Source organism: Mizuhopecten yessoensis, unplaced genomic scaffold (assembly GCF_002113885.1).
Source record: "Mizuhopecten yessoensis strain PY_sf001 unplaced genomic scaffold, ASM211388v2 scaffold10737, whole genome shotgun sequence".
NCBI lineage: Eukaryota > Metazoa > Mollusca > Bivalvia > Pectinida > Pectinidae > Mizuhopecten > Mizuhopecten yessoensis.
The window spans coordinates 82484-100826 of NW_018408696.1; the positions used below are offsets into that span (position 1 = coordinate 82484).

The window sequence follows — 18343 nt, forward strand, 5'->3', positions numbered from 1 at the left end:
AGGAACCANGTGGTTACACCATAGGAACCGTGAAGGGAAGCTCCGGATTGCCAGTAGTCCCTCCCGAACTTTGATCCGTAAACCACGGACCCTAGCAGCAATAACACACCTGTTCAAATGTACCACACCGTACTCGGTTAGCTGGATTTTAGTGTATTGGCATGGATAAACTCCGAGTCAAGGCTATTGTAAGCATCCCTCATCCTTGATATTTTATGCCAAATATACAACATTATGAGACAATTTTTTTTTCTAAAATATACAAATGACTTCTGAATTTGAGGAAAGGAGGGAAGTAAAACGACTTGATGTTGAAAGACAGATATGCAGGGAAGTGGGATAAAAAAAGTCCTGGCACAACGTGTTCATCAAACTGATTGCATGCTTACTACAAGTAGGCGGCTGAACCTTCTTTGCAACGAGATCTAAACAGCAAATAATTGGTATGGGAACGGTACCTTGACATGACTCAATATCTTCAAAACATATGAAATTAAAGGAAATAGTAAAATAATTGAGTTAGGACAAAACATTGATTTGAATTTGAATTTTTGAATCATAGTAGTCCTGCGATTCTTTTTGGAAGAGTCGAATGACCCACAGATGGAGGAACAGAGTGATCTGAAATATCCAGGTTTTGGGCGAAGATGAAAAGAAAAAAGTTCTCAAGTGATTTAAAAAGTGTCTGTTAGTTGTAAGTCCTTGTTTGGTTACGTGCTTAAACCTCAAGAAATAAAGTTTAGGCCGACCTTAAAATAAGCACCGTTAGTGATATTGTTGCCATCAGTTCCTCAAAACATACCTGACATGTATGAAGTGACGTAGCAGGCCCTCTCCAGGTTAAGTACCCTTCTAGAGTTATCTGTATCAACGTTCATCATTGAACATATGTACATCATAACTATGGCAACAGTTGACGATATCAGGCCAAAACAAAGGATGACTCTTGTGAAATCGATCCATGCTGCAACATATAAATTAGATTACGAAATAGTTTCAATTTATTTGGATACAATACAAAATCAGAGCTCGCCTACGAAAACATGCTCAGCACAGATACTAATACCCGTTGTGTTCTAATATTACATCTTTATAGGCGTTTTACCAATGATTTTATGTGCGAAATTTACAAAATGATTTGTTCCTTCCGACAACGCATTCTTAATGGCACTATCACATTCTACCTGCTATATTATCAATTTATTTTACTATGAATGACGGTTATAAACCTCAATACGACCATAGATCGTAAACGTGGCAAGATTAAAGTAGGCTACCCTTGATTTCTTCTGCAATATTTGTATAGTTTATGAGAGGCCAATCCTAAACTGACTAAGGGAAGGTCGTTATTGGAAACTATTAATCGATGGTCTGGTATATATTTGGAATACTGCTTTTCATTTTTATATAAATGAGTGTTATATGATTACCAAAATGGAAGATCACGGTATGTATCAACGTGGAGAAGAATACAACAGTAAGGACGATACCTGGTGACAACCTTACTTCTACATTACACAGTGTACTTACGAGTTATAGCTTTATAGAAATGCACATACCGAATGACCTTCATTGAGAAGATTGATATGACGGATTTTGTTGTAGACATCACATTGTTCAACTTATATCTATAGGATTAATCGCTTTTCCGTTTTACCTCTAAAATATAGTTTTTATCTTCCGCTCAACGAGTTGGCGGGGGATATAGAATGGGATCCGTCCGTCCATGCACCTGGTTAAGAAAAAATGCCCTCATCTCCATCTTGCCTACTACAAGTGCTATGTTGATTATATTTGCATCAAATGTGTATCTAGGGTTGCTCTACTGAATGCATATTGCGGATGCTGATTGTGACCTAAATTTTACGCTTCATTGACTTGGTATAATATAATTGCTCATATCTTCATGTAAGGTTAAGAGGAATTGCTCTCATCTCTATCTTGTCATCTACAATTGCTATGTTGATTATACTTGCATCAATTGTGTATCTAGGGTTGCTCTACTGAATGCATATGGCGGATGCTTATCCTCATGTAAGTTTGAGAGGAATTGCTCTCATCCATATCTTACCTACTACAAGTTCTATGTTGATTATACTGGCATCAGTTGTCTATATTGGGTTTCTCTACTGAATGCATATTGCGAATGCTGATTTTGACCTATATTTTATGTTTCATTGACTTAGTTAAGACGAATTGCTAATATTTATTTGACGCTTTATGTTTTTGATGACATTTGTACTGCGAATGGGGGATATCTTCTTGCTTGATATACATTCGGACAAAGACGATTTTAAAGGTTCCAACGTGTTTCAATTAACATAATCACTAGAATTACATAGAAAGGAAGCACCAAATTGACAAGCATGTGTGTATATAAGGACTCATCAGTGGTCCTCAAGGTCAAAAGAATAAAAATAACGTGTTAAGTGTTATCAAATGCAGATTACAGAGAACAAGGAAAGGTGCATGCATATATTGTTTGAATAAAGGGACAGAATCAGGATATCGTGGTATAACCCGTACAAACTGTGTGTATGCCCCGTCTCACGGTCATTTTTATCAGGATGTTATGCTTTACAATAGGCAGATAGTCTGTCTAATGAAAGTTGGATCCAGAGGGAGAATGATAAGCTAAATGAATATATCTAAACAAAATAAAAAATTGTTTGAAGAGAATGATAACAACAAAGTTATATGATGATCACTATTTGAAATATCGACTATATACACCTATATAATAAATCACATGGGATATGTTTCTAAATGTTTCAGAAGGATGTTTATAAACCAGACCACTGTTATATTTGACTGTCTGCGGTAACACAACCTCAATGTAATTAAAAGGATTAAGGCAAGCGAGTACTCAGTAATATTATATATTTTTATATTCACGTTACTAAATTTTGCGTTGTGTTTATTAGGTCATGATATAGTTTGTAACCGATAAAAGTGAACAATATATATCAAACAGTATGATAAAAATAGTTATAGTTGCACAATACCTGGTACTCCATCAACATTATTATCGCTCAGGTGTGAGTTGAGACTCTGACAGCACGTGAAGATACCGGAAACGACACAGTGGTTGAATAATCCTTGTTTGTCACTTGAACTTTGACCTGGACGAGAGATGTACACCCAGCCATTTGTAGAGAATCCAATAAGGAGGAAAGGATATGCAACGTTGATGAGTAAAAAGGCGAGTTTGATAACACGGGGCGTTGATAAGAAACGCTCAAAAGCTAGGACGAATGCCTCTGTTTTGCTCATTCCAGGACGCTCCGTTGGCCAGTGCAAAGCCGTTATTATTCTAGGTTTGCACTGAAAGAACTTGACGCGTTTTGTAGTTTATAAAGACAGTGTATGTTAATCATGCATTGTTTCATACAGTTTAGCTACACAATGTGCCATCTAAGTAGTAAGTCTTCGGGGAAACTTATATTCGTAGTATCATGATGCGACGTTTACAAGGAACATTTTGTTGGAGACAGCTTAAAAATTCCAATATGGCGCGATATTATATGACGTATGATCACGTGTTACATTCTCAATTGTCCTTAATACGGTGTACACATATGTATTGATGACTAGCTGTTTGTAAACAATCCTTTCTCAGACGAAGTTACGCTTTTTTCTTGTTTTCGAAACATGGCGGTCCCAGCAACAGTCCAGACAAATTGTTAATGTTTTTAATCATATAGGGTTCAGCCGTAGACGACGCCATGTCTATGTATGCTGTGTATAATATGAATAAAACAATCGGTCGAACAGCAAGTTTGTGGACTTCTACTTCATGGTTGAATAAATCGACTAAATAAAGCATACTAAATTAGCACGATTCTTTTGTCAGGAAGTGAAATCTCTGCTGTTTCCTAAAGTTCCTGTTTTTCTCAATACGCTGATAGATTGTCACACCCATGCTGCTACCAAACGAATTACATGTTTTCTATAAGAACTATAAAACTCGCGTAATGAGACAATGCTACTATGAGTCGTGACGCGTCCCGTCCTTTTATTTGTTCCAAGTTCCATGTCTATTGCTTACTTAGAAAAGTATTTGTGATCGTCATTTTGTTAACATGTATTAAAGCAACGCCAATTTATCAAATAGAACGTCTTTGAAAAAAGTTCAACACTCAGATTAAAATATCTAGTTCAGGCATGTTATATCCCGAGACATTCCCTTGAAAACAGGGACCGTCCAGCACAGTACATATTGGTTAAAAACCATATATACCATATATTCATTCACTTGTTGATATGCCTTACCTATATAAAGTATTAGAAGTCACAACCACTGAAACATTAGCTGTCGTCTGACTGTGACTTATAAGGTTTTTCATCTCGTCACTGCTCATTATCAACTAGTACATGCAATTCGCCAATTTTATATATAGAAGAATCTAGAAGAATCTAGAAGAACTTATAAAATACACTAGACTAATGTCTTTGTTTATGACGGAATAGACTGTAACCGCGTGTTCATTACAGGTGTGTGACCCAACGTTTGTGTATCGATCTATATATTATTGACTTGCTGACAGTATTTTAAAAGAAGAACTGTGACTCCTTTGTTCAACAAGCTCGACTAGCAAACCATTTTTCGAAACACAATAGCAAGTCTGGGTTCAGTGGGTCTCAATTAAATGTCTCGAGTTCGGCATTTGAAAAGAATGCTCTGTTACGCCACGGTAGGATAATTTATTCGTTAATGAATGTATGTATATTGACCTTGACCCTTTGCTGAGTATAGTATTTCCATTTTTGTCATTAGGGTTGATATATATTTTTATCATGACTTACAGACATTTTTTTTATATAATATGACGACATGCAGTCATCATGATTTTGATTCTGTTAGAGTACTGTATGCCAGCATATCAAGACGGGGAAACGACAGTCATGAAAGAAAAAAACATAAAAATGATTTATTTATTTATCTATTCATGAAAAGATGGCATATATCATAACACAAGAAGGTTTCAATAACATACTCTATTTACAGGGGTATTTGATGAAATATCACACCGACTTTAGTAATTAAGTATAATACCTTATATACTACGTGTACAATATCAAGATTTTATAAAGATTAAATGAAATAACCCAAAAGCAGGATATATATACATAAAATTAGGTCGATTTAGAACTGTAACAAGATTCGTATTACGTTTCCCCCTTCATAACATATGTAACACAAACTAGTTATTTACTTTATTAAAGCTGTTATGTACTTCTATACTTGACCGAAGACAAAATAAACATGAATATGACGACAATAAACGTGAAAATGAAGACAGGTTTTATATAAACATAAGACAGGATATGGATACAAAACTGAAGAAGAATCAACATGAATATAACTACAGGGTTTACATAAATAGAAAAACAGTATACGTAAATTTGAAAACAGGTTGTTAAATGAGATATCGGAGATTTTTACAAATGTCATATTTTAATGGCTTACTTCTAATAGCATTGTGTTATTTTTGATGTATTTTATTGTTCGCCTTTTTGTTGAGTTGACGATTTATCTAAACGCGAAAATAACACTGTTTTAAAAATAAATGCCCCGCATACTGTAAAATTCCACCGTATACAATACTATTAACACGATAAACAGTTACTACTTCTGTTAACATAAAACCACCCTTTATACAGTGCAATACCTTGTAAGTAGTAAAATTTCCTCGGATACAGAAAAAAAAACAACATGTACAGTAAAATCAACAGATACACAATAAAAATAGACTATATACGCATATTTGCCCGGAAGAAGGGTATTGGATATTACCTATTTATTACTATTTTACGTTCCAATATATTTGTTTGATTAATAATTGTTTTATTCTTTAAATCATATCTTTTTCTCAGGATTTTTTTTTGTGTCATAGGTCTACTTTTGGTTTTCGGTAGGAGTCAAACATTAAATGTACTTTTTTGGGTAACAAACTTTTTAAAGCTTGCTCTGAAGTTGTTTAAGGTCAAAAGTCTTGATATTAAATAGGCCTATGTAAGATGCTGAGATGTTAAGGCCAAACTAGTCCTAACGATGAAAAGCCCGTCAAATTGTTAGCCAATAATTTCTAGTTTTTCATTTTGATTGTTTAGTATTTATTGGATATTTTATCGATGTCAACAGAAGCCCTTTTAACATTCACAAAAACAAACGGAACTACCGAAAGTGTGACCAAAAGTGTAAAACGTCAATATAGCAATGAATGTCGTATTAAAATCAACACTCATAACATCTAGACATACCTTAACAATTGATACTTGTGGGGAGTTTAATGTCACCGTATACCGGAACATTGCACGTAGACATTAAAATCATTCCATATAAACTAAGAGTATAGCTAAATTATTCCGAAAACAGTAAGTAAGTCACATCGAATGCGATAGGATAACCCTGTATACACAAATATATTTAAGTATATACAATGAAATTGGAAAAAAATATTACTTTAAAACATAGATGACAGGAATTGGAGATCACGTATTGAACCCTGTCTGAAGTTTCATGTGCGTGTGATCTCGTCATGTTCTGAATATCCTGACGACGTCTCTGATAGTCTGTCGACATATCGGACAGATCTTGGTTGAATTTTTAAGGTTGTTGGCACAATTGTAACAGCAACTTGTGTGTCCACAATTCAGAAACGTCACATTTACAGTGCCTTCCAGGCAAACACAGCATACATTTTCGTCTGTATTCTGGGCAGGAGGAACAGGGGGTATCGGGTTTTGTGCCTGCCGCAAGTTGGCCCGCTGGACTGGCACGTCTGCAACTGTAAATGATAAAACTCAGCTTACCATAAAAATATGTAAATTAGTTCCTAAAAAGGAAATTATAAACTGTATTTTCATTTACTTAGTATCACAATATGTACGTTTCAATCGCTCATACACTGCATGACGATGATGTAGCTCACCTCTGTTTCGCTTGTTGGTGACGGAAGTAGCAATTCCTGCCAGTACGAATAGAATGCCGGCCACTGTGGTTACACCATAGGAACCGTGAAGGGAAGCTCCGGATTGCCAGTGGTCTCTCCCGAACTTTGATCCGTAAACCACGGACCCTAGCAGCAAGAACACACCTGTCCAAATATAACACACCGTACTCGGTTAGCTTGAGTTTAGTGGATTGACATTCATAACCCGAGTCACGGAATTTATAAACGTCGCTCTTCCTTCACATTTTATCCAAAACAAATATACATTATTCATATTTATCTGTTAAAAGAATTATACTGCGTATGAGACACGTATATTTGTATAAAACCCCAGAGTTAATAAACAATGATTTCTAATCCTGGGTTATAGAGTGATCAAGTAGTTTTAGGTTTACATGGCCGAAGGGTAAACAGACTTGAGGTGGAACGACAGTGAGGCAGGGAGATGGGATAACAAGACCGGCACAACGTGTTCATACTAAAAGTGTGTGGTTAAACCGTCTTTGCGACGAAATCTAAAAAGCAAATAATTAACATGGATATGGTAAACAGACATGGCTTAATATTTTGAAAAATATGACATTAAAGGAAATGTAAAAAAAAATGTCTACATGTAGCTTGAAGTAAGGAGGCACTTCGGGCAAAAGATTGAGTATGAGGTTGAGAATTATATAGTTCTATGCTTCTCTTTTGGAAGAGTCGAATAACCCAGAGATTGAGGAACTGAAAACTAACAATTTTTCTGTATTGAACGAGGACGAGTACAAAATCGTTTGAGTGGTGAAACAAAGCAGTCGGAAATTCATGGATCCTTTTTGGTTATGTGCTTTAACATCCGGAAATATAGTTTAGGCCGACCTTAAATTAGCACAGTAAGTGATACTGCTGCCCTCAATTCCTCAAAATATACCTGACATGTATGAAGTGACGTAGCAGGCCCTCTCCAGGTAAAGTACCCTTCTCAAGTTCTCTGTATCAACGTTCATCATTGAACATATGTACATCATGGCAACAGTTGACGATATCAAGCCAAAACAAAGGATCACTCTTGTGAAGTCGATCCATGCTGCAACATATAAACCAGATAACATGTAAGAAATGGTTTGAATTTATTTATTTGGAAACCATAACCTTTCGTATTCACACTGAAAATCTTTGCTTCGGTCACATGCTCAGCTCAGAAGCTAATACCCTTCCCGGTGTGTACTAATATTACTCATTTATAGGTGTTTCATTGGTGATTGTATGTACGATGTGTACACAATTATTTCTTCTTACTGCAAAAACGCATCCTTTATGGCATTTTAACTTTTTATCTGCTATGTTTTTTAAAACAAATGACGGTTATAACCTCAAGACGAACAAAGATCGTAAACGTTGCAAAATTCAAAGTCGGCTTTCCTTTAGTTCTTCTGTAATATATAAATACATAATGAAAGGTCAATCCCTCACTGATTAAGGGAAGGACGTTATTTGGAAACCATGAATTGATGCTCTGGTATTTGTTTGATATGCTGCACTACATTTTGATATAAATGAGTGTTTCATGATTAACACAAGGATGACAGCATGAATGTATCAATGTCGAGAATAATTGCTAGGTATTGATAACACTAACGGTGTAAACTGGTGAAACCTTACTTCTACATTACACAGAGTAGCAACGAGTTACAGCTTTAAAGAACTGCACATACAAATGACTGTGATTAATAAGACGAATTTCGTTGTAGGCAACTCGTTGTTCAATTTAAATGTAGGATGGAATAATCACTCTTCCTTTTTACCTCTGACAAAGACGACTTGAATGTCTACTGCAGATCGGATTGCGCAGTTGTTGGCGCACTTGTTTTTCATCAAGGCTGCTGGGTTTGATTTACCGATCAGACGTGAAAATGAGTTGGCCTCTTGCCCGACTAGGTGAGTTTTTCTCGAAGAGAATTATTTTCCTCTCGCTTTAAGACAATCTGTGTCCTTATATCCGGGCTCAACCAAAATGATCGATACAAAAAGAGAAAACATGTTTTATAGCTGTTGCAAGAACAATCAATTTTATGATACATTCGTTATTTGTTTTTGCAGAAATTGTCTATATTGACCAAACAGGATCGCAAATCTCAGTTCAACTATTTGTCCCGTTTTTCTACAATGACTTTGTAACATGTTTCTGTCATAGAATATTTTCAGTTTTTAATTATATGTTGTTCGAAAAAAGGGACAGAATATCGTGGTACAACCCGTACGAACTTTAATGTGTCTTCCCCATCTCACGGTCATTTTCGTCAGGGTTTAATGCTCTCACAATAGGCAGACAATCTGTCTTATGAAAGCGAGATCCAGAGGGAGAATGGTAAGCTTGATAAATGTATTCAAAAATTAAGTAAAACAAATTTTGAAGAGAACAATAACATCAAAGTAATATGATGTTAACTCTTTAAAATGTCAACTATTTACACCTATATAACAAATCACATGGGATATGTTTCTTTATGATTCAGAATGATGTTAATAGAACGGGCTACTGTTAAAGTTGACTGTCTGCGGCCACACAACCTCAATGTAATTAAAAGATTAAGTAATTTAAAGGCAAGCAGCTACTAAATAATATATTTTAATCTTTTATATTCACATTACTCAATTTTGCGTTGAGTTTAATAAGTAAAGCATGGGTTGTAACCGATAAAAGGAGAGCAATACATTCGAAATATGTCAGCCACTGTAAGTTAAGTAGTATAATAACAATAGATATAAATACACTATACCTGGTACTCCATCAGTTTTATTGTCACTCAGGTGTGAGTTGAGTGTCTGGCAGCATGTGAAGATACCGGAAACGACACAGTGGTTGAACAACCCTTGTGTGTAACTTGAACTTTGACCTGAACGAGAGACCCAGCCATTTGTAGAGAATCCGATGAGGAAGAAAAGATATGCGCAATTGATGAGGACAAAAGCGAGTTTAATAACACGGGGTGTGAGCCAAAAACGCTGAACAGCACCGATTAATGCTTCTGTTTTGCTCATACTTGGCATCTCGATTAGTACATTACCAAATAATGGTGGTCACGTTAGGACTGTGATATAATGTTGAAATAACTCGATGTATGTAGACAACGCAATGCTTCATACAGTTTAGCTATACAATGAGCCTTCGTAGTAGAAATTCTTCTGAAACACTTATCTTCAATGTATCATTTTGCGACATGAACAAGGAACATTTTGTTGAGGACAGCATGGAAAAATTCCAATATGGCGCGATGCTGTATAACGTAGAATCGCCTGACTGATATATATCAAATGTCAATACTCTGGTGTTGGAAAAGTTAATCTAGCTCCGTGTTAAATAACTTTTCTCCAACGAATTAACGTTTTTGTTTCAAAATTGTGTCGGATCCAACAACAGCCAAGAAGAACTGCAAAATGTATCATTCGATGACAAGTTCATTCATGAACGACTCTATGGCTATGTATGTTGTTTATGATAGCAATCGGAAAATAGGTCAAACAGTGAGTTTGAATATTTTCACTTCATCGTTGAATATTTCTGACGTATACCAATAGTAAAATCCATGTTGTATCCAATATTCTATTTCCGTAGTGAAGATATATCCCATTACGTTATACTTTTGTCACAACTATACTGCCATAAAAATAATAGAAAGTGTTCAATACCTTACTGATATAAAAAGAATTACAGGTTTTCAATACATAGCAATTCGCGCAAGGAGAAATTGCTTTGAGTTGTGATGCGTCCCGCTTTTGTTTGTACCAGGAACCCGATCAATTGCTTACTTGGAAAAGTATTTTTAATCGTGTTTTTGTTTGTATGTTTCTCAGCAACACTGATCATAGGTTAACCGGATGCAAGTCAGTGTGTTTTCACAATGGTGAACGTTATAGCCAGAGACATTCCCATCGAGACAGGTTCCGCCTGTTCTACAGTGCCCCCATAACTCATGGCTATCATGAATTCTAATTAAACAAGGCATGCAGCTGATATGCTTTACCTTTAAAAAGGGTTAGAAATCTCAACAAGAAACATGACACTCGTCTGACTGTGAACGACCAGGCATTACCTATCTTCTTAGTTGTCTACCGATTATAATCGTCGTATTTGCCAACTGATGTCATCTGTAGGAGTTGATAACTAGAAGAATATAAAACTTAAAAATATGGATATTATCTCTCTTTTTGGTCATTTAGGGTGGTTTCAAGTAAATGGGCATTCATTTTTTATCACAAAATACATTGGAGGTTTGTACATGGAATGACAAAAATAACAGGGTTATCATTGGTAGGAGGATATGTAACCACGTGTTAATATAAAGGTATGTGAGCCATCCTTTGTATATTTGTTAGTGAATTATGTTAATAAGTCATGTAGCTGCTATGCTTTACATTAAAAAAGGATTAGAAATCACAACCAGAAACAAGTATCTCACCTGACTGTGAATGACCAATGATACTCGATGTTTTTGCCAATTATGTCATATTTAAGACCTAATTTGTAAATAGAGAGTTGAAGTTGATAATAAGAAGAATCTAAAAATAATATGGATATTTTTCCTTTTTGTCATTCAGGTTTGTTTCAAATAAATGGACATCCATCTTTTGCCAAAATACATCGGAGATTTGTTCATGGAATGACACCATAATAGGGTTATCATTGATAAGACGGTATGTAACCATGTGTTAATCTATAGGTATGTGAGCCATCCTTTGTGCATTTGTCAGTGTATTATGGAATGCAGACAGTATTAAACAGGACTTCGTCTCTTTTGTTCAACACGCCCGCCTATATAACCACTTTACAAAACATTATTAAAGGTCTGTGTTCAGTAAATTAATAGAATGCTTTGTTATCGTTACACGCGATGCAATTTTTGTTTTGATTTGTGTATATTGTTGAACTCTACTGAGTACATGTTCCTAAAGAAGTAGTCCCACCTTTGTCAGTGCTATGTATATACGTCACATTCTATACGCGTTTGTACCATTGGACACCTATGATATGAATTATGTTTTAAAGGTAAAGTCCCTCAAAAGCAAGAACTTCTCTGTGATAACATGCACATGTGACATTTTATAACGTGACTTAGATTTTTTTTTTATAATTTGGTGACATGCATATGTCATTAATTTGTTTTTCTGGAGTACTACTTGCTTACATATCCATTATCAGGTGACAGGTCATATGACTGAAAGTACAAAATGTCGTGCAAGGAGAAAGTGATACAAGCAATCCGAATCATTGGAGGTTGCCCTGGACATGTGAAGGTCAGCTTGGTGCTAGTAGCCGTGACCTTCTGCATGTATCTGATGGGAATGTTTACTGGCAGCTGGTTGTCGGGTTCGACGCCTAATGTTCGCCAGGGACTGTTTAGTTATTGTATTCAAGATAACGAAGCGGAATGCTGTGCACATCTAGAGGACTTCACGGAAACGCAGAATACCACTGTACCAGGTATTGACGTAACATGCGCTGCCAAACACAGTATCGTGTCGTAAAATAACTCTCAACAACACAGTATAAGGTAGTAATGCTACTCGTAATAAGTGACAGGTCGTTATTTTACTTTCACTGAATACCACAGTAACAGGTAGCAACGATATTCACTCGAAGTCAGTATCAGATTAAGATGTTACTTCTAAGAACATCGTAACAGGAAGTAATATAATTCTCGCTAAACAACACAGACACAGTATCAGGTTTTCATATTTATATCATGAACAGTCAATATACATCACGTAGATGTTGATTTAAAATATAAATGTATCCATACGGCACCACGCATANCGTAAAATAACTCTCAACAACACAGTATAAGGTAGTAATGCTACTCTTAATAAGTGACAGGTCGTTATTTTACTTTCACTGAATATCACAGTAACAGGTAGCAACGATATTGAGAGGGGGGTAAGTTAGTTAGGGGTGTCAACAGGATTATCTACAAAACTTGTTAATTATCTATTTTAAACAAGTTATTTCAACTTATATTAATCACTCTTATTAGCCTCTTTTGGTGTCGGATGTTAGCGTTTATGAGTCGGAGTATCTGGAAAAAACAGGTCAGGCTGGCGACCCCATACCTTTTCATGTTCGACTTGTTGAACTTGTCAAAGTGACTTTCGACAAATCAGGGAAGTCTGTAGATTATAAAACGATAAAGATGCCAAGAAAAGTGAGGTCATATTATTGATAATGAGAACGATTTTTAAAAGTAGAGTTCCATCTTATGCTACATTCTCATAGGATTTTGTCAACGCCTAAATGTTTTGCATTGCAGAGCACATCCTTTCTGAAAACCATAAAAGTTATTGCGGAACAATATGATAAGTTATAGGCCTATTTTAAAGGTAACTGTTCATGTTTTGAATATTGCAAGTAAAACATTTAACCAATCTTTATAATAATTATATTACTTATGACATTCATTCATAGCATCATGTTCTATGAACAAATCCAATAATATTAGCATGTTAACAAGCTTTCCTATAGACAGTTAACGTCCAAGACATCAATAATGATAAAATTAAAATTAAATATCACTTGGATTGCATTTTGTTTGTACCTGGAAAAGAATCGGAGATCAGAGCAAAAATTTGTAAACCAATATGCACATGTCGTTCAAATCTTATAAGTTGAGCAAATGATAACATACATTAGCGGTAGGGATACTGGACAAGGAGTTTCGGCTCTCTAGCATTTGTACAGCGTTTCAGCTAGGCTAAACGAGGAACATTGGCTTCGGATGTAAAAAAATATATATTATAAACGAGTGCGTGGACCAACTTAGTGTCATGAAGACGAAACAACATGCAAGCTCACGTTTACTGTTGAAGAATTGGTTGTAGTATATTTTATAAACTCATTTTATTATTAAATGTAGACCAAAAATTAAACAGGAATTGATGATAAATAAAGCGGGAAAAGGTATTGTTTGTCATATAGTCTACGTATTTCGTAATTTTTCCACTGGTTAATAATATTGATGGACTATTATACTATTGAAGTGTTTATTGAAGTGCTCTGTACATCAGTTGAAAATTGTTATCTTTTTGGTCAATTCAATTGACGTTTGTTTAAAGAGGCCTGTAATAGGATTTACGTGTTGTTTATTCTGTTTCAGCATTTGTTCAAGCAACCCGTGCATTTATTAGTATCGGTTTAATAATGCTGTGTGCGACACTGGTCATTTGTGTGGTGACTGTAATGGTGTCGGGGGACAGAACGCCAAGAGGCAGACCTTACCTGAAACAGGAAGTGATGTTCAATATGGCTTGTAATGCGTTGTCATGTGAGTACAATGATGTTTGTGTCTTACTTAAAATTTTATTATCATATAAGAAACCTCAAACTCAACTTACGTTTCAAAAATAATACACATCACCTCATCATCCAACATCTCCCTAATAAAATGTATTTCCTCCCCAAACTACGTTTTCCTCCAAATTAGCAGGTATGATCTAACCAGGTTACGTTTCCCTACTAACACGTATGATCTCCTCAACCAATGTCTTCCAAATAACACTCGTCCTCCCCTCAACCTACGTCTCCCAAATAGCACGTATCATCTCCTCTATCTACATCTTCCCAATAACACGTATTCTTACTCAACCCATGTCTCTCAAAATAATACGTATCATCTTCTCAACCTACGTCTCCCCAATACCACGTATCATCTCCTGAACCCATGTCACCCCAATACCACGTATCATCTCCTGAACCCACGTCTCCCCAATAACACTCATCATTCCCTCAACCTACGTCTCCCAAATAACACGTATCATCTACTCAACCTACGTCTACCCAATAACACGTATCATCTCCTGAACCCATGTCACCCCAATACCACGTATCATCTCCTGAACCCACGTCTCCCCAATAACACTCATCATTCCCTCAACCTACGTCTCCCAAATAACACGTATCATCTCCTCAACCTACGTCTCCCCAATAACACGTATCATCTACTCAACCTACGTCTACCCAATAACACGTATCATCTCCTGAACCCATGGCAACCCAATAACACGTATCATCACCTCAAACCACGTCTCCCAAATAGCACGTATCATCTTCTAAACCTACGTCTTCAAAATAACACGTATCTTCCCCTCAACCCACGTCTCCTCAATAACATGTTTCATCTCCTCATATCATGTCTTCCCAATAACATTCATCATTCCCTCAACCTACGTCTCCCAAATAACACGTATCATCTCACAAACCTACGTCTCTCCAATATCACGTATCATCTCCTCCTCAACCTACGTCTCCCCAATAACACGTATCATCTCCTCAACCCACGTCTCCCCAATAACACGTATATTCTCCTGAACCCATGTCACCCCAATAACACGTATCATCTCCTCAAACCACGTCTCCCAAATAGCACGTATCATCCCTTCAATCTACGTCAACCCAATAACACGTTTAATCTCCTAAACCCACCCCTCCCCTATAACACGTACCGTTCCCTCAGCCTACGTCAAAACAAAGTCAATTTCAACTTGATTTGAAAATATTATCACACACTATAACTCGTGAATTGATCATCATCATAATTTATATTTTTACATGTATGGATAAAGGGATGAGCCTCTACAGTATACGTATACGTTTACGCATAAGCTTATACGTTTATCCGAAGGGAGCTATACACTTCGAAAATTCTTCTTAATTTGCTAAATATTTAAAACTGGAAGACACAATGTTTTGTGTTGATAGTAGAGTACGAGACACAAGCTACCCGATCAATACACTACTTTCACGCACATTTTATTCAGTGCAACAGGCTAAATCTCAACCGTATACAGATAGGTACATAGGTATATCGGTGACATTGAATACCCTGACCATGGTAAAAAAAAGACTGTTGGAGGACATGGATAGCACATCCACACAATTACTTACCTACAAAAATAAAGATGAAAACAACTGACTATTAATTATTTATTATCTAATATATCTGTTGCTAGCGTTACATGAAACCAGACACGCACACAAACAAATAAGTCTGCCCATCACTCTCCGTCTGTGTCTGAATAGTGTTCCAATTATACGAAAGATTCCAGAAGGTGAAAGGTGGGAGAGGCTAGTATGTTACTACTGAGTAAATGAAAATTCACAATCGCAAAATTAAAGTCATCCCGTTAAGTTTGGTCGTAGGTGGCCATCGTTGTCGTAAGATGGGTAAACGATAAGATATGAAGCTCCGATGAAGAAGAGAAATCCGTGGTATCCTGGAGGACATATGACATGTACAGTACAGTCATCAAATCTCATATAGCATGTACCGTAAAACATTTATATTTCGTGTATACTTCATTTCACGAGCAGACACCTCATAATTCATTCGCGTATTATATTAAATTTTGGGAATGATAGGAGAATCATACGTTACATGTTTGCTACAGTTATCTTATTATTCCTAAGGTATACATTTTCACGACGGAGTCCCGATTAACGCGAAAATAAATACCTAGCGAAATATTAATGATTTACAGTGCACAGTAATCAAAGTTCTCGTTATTCAAAGGCAATACATCATCAATATAGCTTGGCATCATCTAACCGTCTTATGAATATAATGCACGTGTAAGTAGTGTATTGTTCTCGTAGATCGTGCGCATACTCCACAATGACAACTGAAAGTACTTCTGACGTCTATATTGATCCCAAAATATCCCAAATATACAAAATAGTCAGAATTTTCAAATAATGTATGCACCCTTCGGATAAACGTATATATATAAACTTATGCGTAAACGTATCATATATTTTAGAGGGCTTAATTTTAATATCATCACAATACCAGCACATGTAGTGGCATACTTTCTGATCCCTGTTGTATTACTAGGTAGCTGATCCACTAAGATCTAGAACAAAATATATTCCAACGTTCTTGTTCATCTGTTACAGTTATTGCTATACTGATTGGAGTGATAGTTTATGGCGCCAGCTACCGGGACGAAACCTGGATGAGCCTTTTGGGATTATCCTGGTCATACGCATTCTGCGCTATGGCGGCATGCCTATGTATAGTCAACCTTGGGGTGTTATACACTTACGAACCACCTTATTCATCTGAATGAAAGTAACCAGATATGGTTACCACCTACCAGTGAATGCGGGGAAGCTGTCGAAGTGATTTTTCCCCTGATCAGTAGGAATGAAAACATTCATTCATTATCTATGTATTCGCTTTTTTGTTTAACAAAAATAGGACACATCTAACAAATGAACTGAGTAACATTTAGAAGTTATCATATGGCCGTTTCATACTCTTTTCCGTATAAGACTGAGACTCCCATATCAGCCTGAGGACTGAGACTGAATACAATTTACAAACGACTGTCGTGTGAAAACATGTTAAGTCTGTCGACATAAAATCCTACCATATTTCCACGACAGTCCTATGTTATATGGTGAAATTACCATTTCCATATTATACTTCCTTTTAGCTCCCCGCCCACCTCATTTCTATAGATTAGGCTAGGAAGCTGTTTATCAAATTTTGCATGATTATTGCACTGTCCTTGTGTGAACCATTGCAGAAAGTAGAGCACATTATTGACAAAGTGAAGTCATATTAAACAATATCGCCGTTACCTACTTATCGACTACGTGCTTGTTTTTTCAGCTATTTTATTATATGCATCTTAAGTGTTACTCAATACATCAAATTAGTGAGGAAATGTTTAAATATCTAGTTTTGTCCAAATTAAGTCAATAATGATTTGGATTTATCTATGATTTCTCGGAAACGCCCAAAGCTGACCTCAGTTTCATATCATATCATTCAGGTATTGCCATGAGTTATCTCTATGCTAGACGCTTAAACAACTCTATGCTAGACATCAGAAAGCCCGAATTGGCATCCCTTACTTGATGTTTATTTTCACGAATTAACATTCGGCCCTAACAACCAAGTCCTCATTTACTTGCATTGGTCGATCAAAAAAATTATTTTAACTTAAACATTGTCCACTAAAACATCTTCATTGCATAACCCCTACAGTTCATTTCAATATCATTTTATCATTTATATTACCAAAAAAGCTCTTAATTTTAAAAGCTCTATGTACCAGATAGCTAAAAGCACGTAAACGGCATACGTTTAGTTGCTGTAGATAACTGCAGCATGCATTCGTTAAACCACACCAGTAACTATTATAAAGACCTACTAGCATACGTCACTTTGGATTTCAATGAAACTACAGAAAAAAGCATAGATAAATTACACCCCTCTTTTCAGTTATAATGCTAGATAACATGCATGATATATATACATACTGTACGGAAGCCTGTAAGTGTCAATTACAAAACAAAAAAAGCTATCTCGTTTTGACACGTTTGTTATCTCGTTTTGACACGTTAGTTATCT

General features: G+C 36.0%; 2 protein-coding genes across 2 annotated transcripts; one reads left to right on the plus strand and one right to left on the minus strand.

Moving 5' to 3' along the window:
* Positions 1-5086: 5086 nt before the first annotated feature.
* Positions 5087-10670, minus strand: LOC110462041. The gene is made up of 4 exons (XM_021515817.1): positions 9716-10670; positions 7867-8022; positions 6936-7100; positions 5087-6791 (listed from the first exon to the last, which is right to left on the minus strand). Exons 1-4 carry the CDS (start codon positions 9984-9986, stop codon positions 6541-6543), a joined length of 843 nt encoding a protein of 280 aa, XP_021371492.1. The 5' UTR covers positions 9987-10670; the 3' UTR covers positions 5087-6540.
* Positions 10671-12060: 1390 nt separating this feature from the next.
* LOC110462047 lies at positions 12061-18117 on the plus strand. Its single transcript, XM_021515822.1, has 3 exons — positions 12061-12417; positions 14084-14251; positions 16879-18117. The coding sequence occupies exons 1-3, from the start codon at positions 12165-12167 to the stop codon at positions 17049-17051; spliced, it is 594 nt and encodes a 197-aa protein (XP_021371497.1). The 5' UTR covers positions 12061-12164; the 3' UTR covers positions 17052-18117.
* The last annotated feature ends 226 nt before the right edge of the window (positions 18118-18343 follow it).

Bases quoted from the DNA above. Each gene is read 5' to 3' on its own strand.
- LOC110462041 (XM_021515817.1), bottom strand. From the start codon at position 9,986: ATGCCAAGTATGAGCAAAACAGAAGCATTAATCGGTGCTGTTCAGCGT. The intron at 8,023-9,715 runs GTATAGTGTATT...TATATGTTGCAG, and splicing joins TAAAACTGATGGAGTACCAG to CATGGATCGACTTCACAAGA. The intron at 7,101-7,866 runs GTATATTTTGAG...ATATTTGGACAG, and splicing joins CGTCACTTCATACATGTCAG to GTGTGTTCTTGCTGCTAGGG.
- LOC110462047 (XM_021515822.1), top strand. From the start codon at position 12,165: ATGTCGTGCAAGGAGAAAGTGATACAAGCAATCCGAATCATTGGAGGT. The intron at 12,418-14,083 runs GTATTGACGTAA...ATTCTGTTTCAG, and splicing joins GCAGAATACCACTGTACCAG to CATTTGTTCAAGCAACCCGT. The intron at 14,252-16,878 runs GTGAGTACAATG...CATCTGTTACAG, and splicing joins GGCTTGTAATGCGTTGTCAT to TTATTGCTATACTGATTGGA.